The 11,034-nt window shown below is 40.5% G+C and overlaps 1 protein-coding gene across 1 annotated transcript; it reads right to left on the bottom strand.

The window, feature by feature from the left end:
• Positions 1-6: 6 nt before the first annotated feature.
• On the bottom strand, positions 7-10,604 carry LOC113236888 (exocyst complex component 4). The gene is made up of 9 exons (XM_026473099.1): positions 10,548-10,604; positions 9,002-9,163; positions 6,814-6,983; positions 6,409-6,562; positions 5,403-5,526; positions 3,690-3,847; positions 2,110-2,324; positions 1,420-1,516; positions 7-288 (listed from the first exon to the last, which is right to left on the bottom strand). Exons 1-9 carry the CDS (start codon positions 10,602-10,604, stop codon positions 82-84), a joined length of 1,344 nt encoding a protein of 447 aa, XP_026328884.1. The 3' UTR covers positions 7-81.
• Positions 10,605-11,034: the final 430 nt, after the last annotated feature.

Raw genomic sequence — 11,034 nt, 5'->3', positions numbered from 1 at the left:
AAAAGCGGAATAAATTCCACTGAGGCGACCCTACCTACGACCTCAGACAGAGGAGCTAAATTGTAAAAATCCTGCCGTTCCTTAACTCCGCGCTAGTGTTAGTGACCCGACAATAGACATGCAGGTACCGGCGAGCTTGAAGAGCTTGGGCCGCCTCCGGGGCAGGCGCTTCTTGGCGAAGTAGTCGGCCAGGCGCAGGTCGGGCGGCGGCTCGGCCGCGCCGGCGCCGCGCAGCGCCGCCAGGTTCACGCTCTCGATCTCCAGGTACTCCGTCAGCAGCAGCTGCAGCTGCGGGCAGACCGCGACGCCGGAAATGGTTTACTGCTGGCGACACTGCTACACTAACTTAGATGGGCGATTTGAGCTTGTTATACAATAAACGAAATTTTAAATCATCCGTGTGCTTTAGTTTTTTTACACCCACCCTAGGGCGTAATCTACTTGATGTTACATGTACAATGCCTACTCACTCTAAAATTGAATAGCCCCAAATTATGGCTTTCAGGAAACAAAGATGGCGGTAGTATATTCCATTTCTTTACCGTACGCGTCAGAGAAAAAGTAAAGAACTTCGTGAGAATGATGAGGAGTGCGTTCCGGACCTTCTGGTTGGCTCAAAGGTGGAACGGTAAAAATGGAAGTGGAGCACTTTCCTAAAAGTATCCGATAGAAAACCGACAAGCAAATCACTTTCTTCGATGCTCGAGATTAAATAACTTCAACTCCACAAGAGAGTCGTTGCTGACGTCCCTTTGCTTTTCGCTCCACCTTTATTTTGTTATCCTCCTAGGATACCTCTCCGCCGCGGGGGCAGTGGAGAGGTTATGTCGGACTCCTACCGGCTAAAACCTCACGGTGGCCTTCGTGTGCTCTACACGGATCACACGAAGGGTCGGGTGCTCTAGTGGAAGGGATCCGGCATCGACTTAGCGCACCGGAACCCCCAGTGCCTAGGAGGAGCTACGTCCTCCCCCTCCCCTCCTCACGACGAAACGTGCCACATCGCCCCGTCCTCCTCGCGGCTGCCAAACTTACTGGCGAATGGAGCCCCCGCTCCGATCGCCCGCAGCCGCATTTTCGCTCCACCTAGTCCAAGCCAGTAAACTGGTATCAGACAGAGCGGTCCCAACTGATAGCACTACTCATAAATATAATATTGTGTTTCTGCTGTTTGTTATTACAACATGGTCGGGCCGTTTTGCTATACACAGTAAAATATACCACACTAGTGACACCCCGAACTAATATAATAATAGTACTTATAATAATGCTTCTCAAATGAGAGGTGTACGGTTCGGATCCTTATAGCGGCACGACCAACATCTTCATTTTCACAGACACACACACAAACACAAACAAACAAACACACTATATATTAAACAATATTATAGTTGGTATTATCACAGACTATTTACTTACAACTTGTTGTACAGCACTCCAGTAATGTTGCTCCGTGTGTAGACTCGAGTCTGAATACTTGTGTTTTTGTAGAGCGGCGCGCCATAGTTGCAATAATCTAGAAGAAAATTAAATCTTTAAAAAAACCAATATCAGTCATAAGTCATAACTTGGCATTCGCATCTTAGCGTTTGGTTAAGTGACATTATCCTGAAAAAAGGTGTTACCTGACAACTGGTGGGTCTGTGTTCTAGATTATTTTCTGTAAAAATATGGAAACATTCACCAACCTCACTAGACATTTAGCCCTGCCTCAAAACATGGGAATAGACATTAAAAAAAAATAAGACACCACGACGATAGAAGCTAAAAACCTAAAGAATTTAGATTATGTTTAATCATTATTCTCCTAGCATAACTTGCAGTTCTAAAAATAGTATGTAATCTGAATGTGGTCAGCTGAGCCTCATTCAAAAGGAGTTTTTTGTTTTATCAGAATGAAGTATTGAATATCCACTGCTTTTTAAAGTAAGCTCCTTTGTTTAGCTGATGAGGTCAAATGATGTCAACAATTTGGCTAGATTGGTCTAAGAAGTAGTAGCTATTTTAGTACCAGTAGAGCTCCTTGTGAAAAAGTTCGGCAGGCTTATGGGAGACTGTACATGTTGTCTCTTTTTAAACCCTTAGCCATTGTCCGTATGGTTAATTTACCTCTTATTCCTAGCCGCACAAGCTCTAAATTCATCCGCCAAGTTAGCAACGAGCCTGGCCAAAGGTCGACCGCTTTCGGAGACTGTCTCGCTCTCCGGTGTAGCGCCATCCTCTTCGCACTCGTGGTCTGGGTCGATGTCCCCTTCTTCGATAATGCGACGAGAAACCGAGTCTATCACTTCGAGCAGTTCGTTCTGGATTTGGCATTTGAATTTCTGAAAGAAAAAGAAACTAAAAAGATGATTGCTTTTCACATAAGACCCGTTTTAATATTAGGAGGGGAGTTATCGATGCTGAATCGCAATAAACCCGTCAAAAAACTTTTAAGTTGTGCGTTTCGCATTGAACAAATACACACAGCGATACATTGCTGTGTATAGAAGTATACCTCAATTTAAATTTCTTTTAAGTTAATTATGTCATTGGCATTTATTATGTTACTCGAGCGATGTCAAAATTGCGACAAATTTATAGGGATCGGCGATCGGTCGCTGTCGAATTGTGACTCAGACAGTAAATGACACAAACTATAGTGATTTTTACCTGCTTCAGCAGTTTCATTTATTTATTCATTTCACATTTGCAAAATGACAGATTAAAATGTTCGCAGAAGCAAGAGTGGATTACTTTTGTACGACCACGTCTCTGGTGCGCCGGGTGAGGGCCAACCCCATCCTACCCTCGATAGCCTAGATAGATAGATAGATAGGCTCGACTATCCAGCAGTGTCTATTGTGTACAAGTTTGTACCCTACTAATATTAGTATTAAGTGGTTTACTAACAATTATATGAGTCAATGTTTAATAATAAAATCCAAGTCTCTACAAATACAGAAACAACACAAAAAACATACTTAATTAATACATATTATAGAACTGAATTGGATGCGAGCAGCACGGGATCGGCCGTTGTGGCGTTCTTTGGGAGAAGCCTATGTTCAGCGGTGGACGTCTTTCAGCTGAAATGATGGTGATAGAATCGAACCAAGACATCATTGATAACATTTACGACGAGCTACATTCATGTCATTAATTATAGTTCATTTCACATAGCATGGGTACTGTGACGTTGGAAATTTGAAGTTTCTAAAGATAGATAGTAATATAAAATTGATTTAAATATCTTATCGATATAATTTGTAGCGAAGAGAGAATCGATTAAGAAACAATACTTTAAGAACGACGAGAACAACCCAACTCTTTGATGATTCTTTTTAATACCAAGTGACGGGACGAACAAGGCGTGCGCCTGATGGTAAGCGACACGCCTATCCATAACAGTTGCAGTGCCATTCAGAGCTGTAAATCGCAAAGATCTTACGGGTAATGCCACTGCGCCCGTGACCCTGAAACTTAAGTCGACTAGTCCCATTTGCCTGTAATTTCACCAGCACCCTTACCCTTCAAAACCGGAACATTACTGCTTCGGAACTCCTTGGACGAACTCTTTCACAAGGAGCTCTACTGCTACGAAATAAAAAAAAAACTATATAAAAATCAAACCTGGAACCTTTGCATGTAAGTCCAGCATGGTAACCGTTCGGCCAGAGGCAAATATTATTTAAGAGTCACTAACTCACCTCAGTAGCCTCCCTCAACTGTTCGAGCACTCCCAGCGCCTCGAACGATATCATAACTGTTGTCTCAAATGTAACGTCATCTTCAGCCAGCGATGCTTCCAGCTCGGGCGTTATGTCCTGCAGGTATGCGTCTGTCACTTCCGAGGACTTCGTTAGTTCTGGAATAATAATAATAACAACGTGGCAGACAAACTGTAATAATCTGTGCTCGTAAGCCGCGGACCCCTCCCGCGTACCTACCCGCTCTTCTTGCACCGCATACGTGACACAAATCTTGCAATCGGTTTAATTTTAAACTAAATAAGTTCTATTTTGTTTGTTGGACAGCACATTACATACACTACATAAGTATTCTATGCATATAAGAGAACACAACATACTACATTACAGAAATATTTATGCAATTTATTTCTGTGCACTCGTATATCCGCGACACACACATACGGTACTCACTTGGTTTTAGGGTCCACTGAAAATCAGCGTCACAGCCTTTTCTCGGGGCGGTGACAAGAGCTGAGTGGAACGGACATACGCCACAGCCGCACACGACATTCACTCCAATTGTGTTAAATATTTAATGTTTGCTATGTTATGATTCCATTTTTTTGTTTTGTTTTAATTTTTTGTTTTAACTTGGTTTCGTCTTTCTTACTGTGTATTTTTGTGTTGTGGCGTAGTAACAAATTATTTCTATTCTATTCTAATCTGGTCTCAAACTAGAGAACTCCCTGTAATATGAGCATTAGAACAACCGAATCCACTCTGGGGCAATTTATTTTCGTTTCCCAAATTGGTCCTACCGGGAATTGCACCCTCAAACTCTTGGGCCACCGATATCGTTAATATAAGGCCACACCTTTACTTCCCAACCTCCGCAATAAAGTACTATATTTGCAAAATGTTAAACAATATCAAGGATCAATAACTCTAGACTGTTAAACGCGATACAAGACAGCGTTGTTAGGTATTTAGTACCTATTGGTAGACCAGATGTCGCGACGGAACTATTTTTGTAACTAATTTGTTTTATATTGACAAGCTGCAATTATCAAAGCTACTTTATTTACGTCTAGTGATCACAAACAAATCAACTAGATGGCGCTTTTTTAAATTTTTATTGAATGGATATTCAATTATTTTTTATGTGTAATTACTCCATTACTTTGTTATAATTATTAATACAACGATCGAGCACTCAGAAAAAATTCCTTCGATCCGGCCGGATTCGAACCGACGTCTTCTAGCATACCGTGCCAGAATACCAACTAAGCCACGGAACGAACCAGCGGACCTAACGAATTTTTCTATGTGCTTTGTTGTCCTGTCTTTGTATTTGGTTTTTCAATGAGTTTAAGCCGTAGCGCCATCTATGACAAATCTATGAAAGTATTTTGTCACCCAGTTAGATACCTTTCTTTACAGCTACCAGCCCCGGCTAGAGATGTCCTAAACAGATTTGTATGAGTGTTGCAACTCCTCTAACACAACATATAAAATAACAATTTTATGAAGTGTAAACAATGTACGAAAAAAAAGAAAATATAATGAAGGTATAACGCAATTAATATTAACAAAAAGTTATACAAGCCACTATCAACGCTATACGCGCGCATACAGGCTGTTCGAAATCAACATATAATGTGCCACTACTATCATAATATCATCTTTCACAGGACAACGCTATTGTAAACAGTTCATCGTATTGATAGATACCAGCTAACAGCAAAGCGATGCGTCGTCTGGCGGACACACGTCGCGACAACGGCTGGCGTTCGCTGCGGTACACAGCGTCGCTGAGACGCCGGACAATCACGTCCACCAGCTCGCGTTTCTTCGCCTGCACGAACAATGTTTAAATTCAATATCACACACATTCAACTCACAATTTGGTAGCACAGGTTACATAGTCCAATTCTAATTTCTTTATACTGGTTCCATTGATTTTCACGATGATTCTGCCAATGTCAGGGTTGAAAAAGACACTTTTACGTTAGTGTGACTCTGTGCGGTAGGATAGCCGGAGATCCGAAAAGCGATAACACAAATTATACATTCACATCACATGCATATATAAAGAAATAGAATAAAAGAGGGGAGTGGGTTATAAATACATATAATGACTATGTTATCCGTAACTACAATTTTGACAGAAAATAGGTTTTAATAGATAAGATAATTATAATTGAACACTGTTGATTTTAATTAATTTGGACAAGGTATTTACAAATGGACCATGTACTTGGGTAAGAAGAAAGGGTATGTTAATGGGACGAGGTATATTTTTAAGCAGCAAGTCATACATGTGGCCTTGTACATTTGTACAGTGGAAAAATATATGTTCCAAAGTGCCCTCCTCCAGTCTGAATTCACATCAGGTTACAAAGTCGTTTTAATATCTTCTGGTAGTCAATAACGCCCTTTCTCTGTGTCTCTGATGTCTCTAATTCCACTGTCATAACTGTACTCTGTACTCTGTGTACTTTGACGTCATATAATACATATCGCGCGTTCAAAACAATACCGTCACTACATAAAAATCTCGCTTTCTCTAATTTAAATTTACTTTCATAAGATTTAAAAGTCATTTCCTTAAGGTTGACTTTGACAGTATTGATTTCAACGTGCAATACACAGTGACACTCAGGGAACGGTTTGTAAATTACATTGTCTTGTAACAAGAGTTTTGTACGTTTCAACTTGTATAATGCAAAGGAATTACCTCCAAATGCTGCCTGGTGGCATTGAGTGCCGTGACGTGCGATAATGTGGTATCGGCTGTAGTCAAAGCAGCGCGCAGCGTATGAGCGGCAGCTAAAACTCGACCCGCTTGTAAAGATTCGCGGGTTTCTCGTTCCGACACCACCACTCGTTCACTGCAAAGTGATTTTAATATTCTGATACTCTTCGTTCAGGGGATTTCCTAAGATATTTGACAAGTATCTGAAAGTTAAATAATTTTCATTACTTATTTAAAAATAAATATCGAATGTTTAGGTAAAATTTCACGATTTTTGTTTTTTTTTTTCAAACAAATCACCATTTCGGGCTCATTACAGATCCGACGGTCTGCAACCTTGAAAATATTTATAAATAAAAATATTTATAAAGGCAAGGCGGCACCGACATGTCCGTGAGCATCTGCAGCGCGTAGTGGTGCGTGCGCGCGTCGGCCCACAGGCGGCGCAGGTCGTCGCGGCGCAGGCGCAGCAGGCCGCGGCACGCCGCCAGCCGCGCCACCGCCGACTCCGAGTGCTGCCCCCACGTCGTCAGCGCTTCGCCCACTTGCGTGAACTTCTGAGGACCGCAGTGCAATCGGTACGTTATGCTGTGCCAACGTGGAGGGACAACTACCGCACTCTTTATACGACCCCTATGCTGCCCTCGTAACGAAAACAGGCACAACTACAATAATAATAATAATAACGCACACACTCAGCATAGCCCCGCACTAGGGAAACCCTGTGTCGCGGGTGCCACGGACACTAGACTTGTGCCTAATCGGTCAAAAGAGGGAGCGATCCTAGTTAGCTCAATCGGTCAACTGAACTAGGTCAGTCTTCTTGTTCATTTAGTTCATTTAGTTCCTTAGTTAGTTGTCAATAATTTAATAATTTTATTATTTATATAATTATTTAATAATTTTAAAATTCCATAGTTAGTTCGTCTTGTCCTTGCTCGGACACTGAATGAACGCTACAAACTAGTAATTTTATTCACATGAACTACGACGGACTTCTGGTATATTATGAGGTCAATAGTACACTGCATTCAATATTTAAAAATACAATTCGTATGGAATCGGTACTATTGGATTTTCCTTCATAATTTACAGGTTTAAAGATTGTTATTCTCACTAAATATCCTTTTTTTAAAAAAAAACAAGAATTTTAGTTACAACGGTGTATTTAAAATATTATATTACAATATTTAGGTATTGACATACAACTATTTCGTATACTCGTACATGTAGGTTGATATTATAAATACAGATATTTACCATACCTACCAAAACATATGGGCACTTACTTTTTTGCAAGCTTACATATATACATAATGTAGATACGTATTAGAGAAGACTTAGAACTAGCGACTTAGAACTGGCAACGTTCAATCGTGCATCCTACTCGGACTTGTACTAAAAGCAGGAAAGATCGCTATTTGTCCCGCTCGCACCGTTCCTACTGAATAAAAGACGGGTGAACTATCAACGCAGACAGTTCCTAGTTCGTTCTGAACTAAAAAGAACGATTAACTATTAAAACCGTACAAGACGAACTAGTTAATGTCGGTCAGTGTCGGGAATATATTCCTAATAGTTCGTAGTTACACATGTCTATGTCTAACCACAAATTACACCCAAACTCACGAGAGAAATAAATGTAGGCCATACAATTATTTCTCCCGGCCCGGGAATCGAACTTGGGACCTCTGCGTGGCAGTTCGGCATGGTAACCGTTCGGCCACAGAGGCAGTAAGTACTATGCGTACATTTTATTTATTTATTTAGATACACCATCGGCACAAACATAGAGAAATTTCAATGTTATAACATTATAATCTTTTATACAGTATGTTGTACCATTCCAGGCATACACAGCATTTACAAAGAAAAAAAAAACTTTAATTTAAAAAAGCAAATAGAAACAAAAATACTGTACAGAAAAAAAAAGAACAAATCTAAAAAAATATTAAACAATATAAAACAAAACCCCTGAGACGTGGCGTCTTACAGCAGTTGTGCCTTTTTTCGTTCCGAGGGCAGTATGTTACTTCAAAGGATGATTATACACACAGTATTATTTCATAAGTAAGCAAATTATACATAAAATCGTCAAATGGATTGAACACTACTACTCACTCGTTAGACAGTTCCCTTGAGAAAAACGAGTAAAGAATCTGTAGGGGTCGCTCTATGTACATAAGTATTTGTTCACATTTTATCAATAACATTAGACCATAACAAATATTATTATAAGTAGTAGCAGTAGAGCTCCTTGTGAAAGAGTTTATCCAGGGAAGTACTGCCACATTACCTATTTCTGCCACCAAGCAGTAACGTGATTATTACTGTCTTCCATTAAGGGTACTGTTGAAATGACAGGCATATTGGACTTGTCAATTTATGTCTCAGGGTGAAAGGCGCAGTGGTGGTATACCTGAGATGAGAGACGGGCATGTCGCTTACCATCAGGTGCACGACCTGTTCATCCCACCACTTATTATTATTAAAAAAAGTAAACTTTGCCCGAAGGACAAAAAATTTACAACTACTATTTTTAAAAGTTGTCATCACTAAGTGTCATAATTAATACCTGTATAACATCCATAATCTCCTGTGCATGAGCAGCAACCAGTTCATCAAGTCTTGCATCACTCTTCTTGTACTCCTTTTCTAATTTCGCTCTCTCCTTCTCGCGCTGTTCATTTGTCTCACTCGCCGAGAGTGTGCGGATCACTGACATTAACAAACCACTCTGTTGGAAAAAAAAATACACATAACACTTAAGATTATGATCCTTAAGTTCAACTTTTCAATTACCTACCACTAAAACTAGGGCTTGCAGAAGCAGTCCGGTTCCTAAAATTTTGATTCTTGGTGTTCAGCTCAGTACCGATACTCACGGTATACGCAGTACTTCTTGAAAATCTTAAACTATAACCAGTAAGTATGCTTTTTCTGGGTTATCTGTACCTATTCAATAATTTACGTAATAACAATATTATAAATAATAAAGAAAAACTTCATTCTCTAATCAAGTTAAAGATTTTTTATTCAAAATATCTATTTGAGAGATAATTACTGTTAAATTTAACATGATATACCATCGTATAATCACATTACACTTAAGTAATAAATTTAAGTAGCATTATAATGGTAGTAACCTATCAACCTCCTGGTTATGCGCAAAGGGCACTATGACCTGTGCAAGCGCACAGGCACCATCTAAGTCAGGTCGTAACTCTGGATCAGCACGTTTGCAAATACTTCATCCGGTTCTCTGCGAGGCTAGTGGCTTAGGTGTGCCGTCCTGGGTGCACATACAGGACCGTCTCTATTTGTCAGATACTTCTTACTACACTTCCCGTAACTTTCGCACAATGAACGGTTGCTGCCGACTCTATGCCGACTCATTGGTGGCGGAGCTGTAAGGCATGCCCTTTCCTGAAGCCGAATGAATGGCGTCTCTTCAGTTCCCCAATTCCTATGCGGCCGGAGGGGCCGGAAGCTCTCTGGGCTAGTGCCGGAGATGCCAAGTGGCAGTGTCCTGCGAAAATGTCCAGACATAGCCATCAACTTAAAGGGCAACTCACGTACCCCTCGCATCTCCTCGCCTCAGGCCCTCAACTAGACCGCTACTAAAACGTGCTAGCTGCGCGAGGGACGACCGCCCCGGTCACACACTACCGGAGCAGACAAACGTGTTCGTCCCTGCTGCTGACCACAAACTCCGGTGAGTCCATACCCAAGCCCGGGTCCGCCAGAGACACCCGTGAAGACGTATAACTGGCGGAGGGCTTGGCCCGGACGCCCGCCGTACCCTGGTCTTGCCGTCGAGCCTGTAGTCTCTCCGGAAAACCGTCTCTCGGGTCAGTATATAGGAACGTACAATGTGTCAGTGAAGATGACTATATTATACCGACAACTACTTTTATCTCATAAAAACTTAGACCATAATTATTGTATTGTTGTTTTGGTTATTAGCCAAGACTTATTTTCGAAATTATCTTCTATGCCGTAATTTTTAAAGGCATTACATTAACGACATGAATCGTGAAAGCAATATTTGGGATCAATTAAGTCTTCTCGTGATTACTCTGAAGATTGCATTCGGAAATTGAACATTGACAGGAGCTTACCGTTTCTTTTCCTTGCTTCACCCCACGAGGGGGTTTTGTAGGAGGTGGCGAGGACATTGTTTACTTATTTTCTGAAGTTTATACAAAGGAAACAAACAAATTATTACAGTAAATACACCGCCCCCAAAAATTACAATGAAATCAAAGGTAAAAAATTGTATATTTCTATGTAATAGTCTTTACTATTTATATTGGATTAGAAAGAGAGAATAATTTTATATAGGCAAATAAAAGACTTTTCTACTTCTGTTGTTCGATTGAAAACGTAAAAAAGGTACCAATGAAACACGATACTGTCACATTGACGTTTTGAATGTTCGGATACACATATCAATCGGCAAGAGGGTGTCGGGTTCGTTGATTAGACGATAAATCTTGGTTCGATGTCACAATTTTACGATATATTAACAGCCACGATATGGCCATGATAGATATAACTTCTTTTAGTATACTTTATAATGACTTTTTATTAACTTTTTATTAATAG

The sequence above is a fragment of the Hyposmocoma kahamanoa genome, unplaced genomic scaffold, assembly GCF_003589595.1.
Source record: "Hyposmocoma kahamanoa isolate Upper Pololo Valley unplaced genomic scaffold, ASM358959v1 92, whole genome shotgun sequence".
NCBI lineage: Eukaryota > Metazoa > Arthropoda > Insecta > Lepidoptera > Cosmopterigidae > Hyposmocoma > Hyposmocoma kahamanoa.
This window is presented reverse-complemented; position numbering and strand designations above follow the sequence as displayed.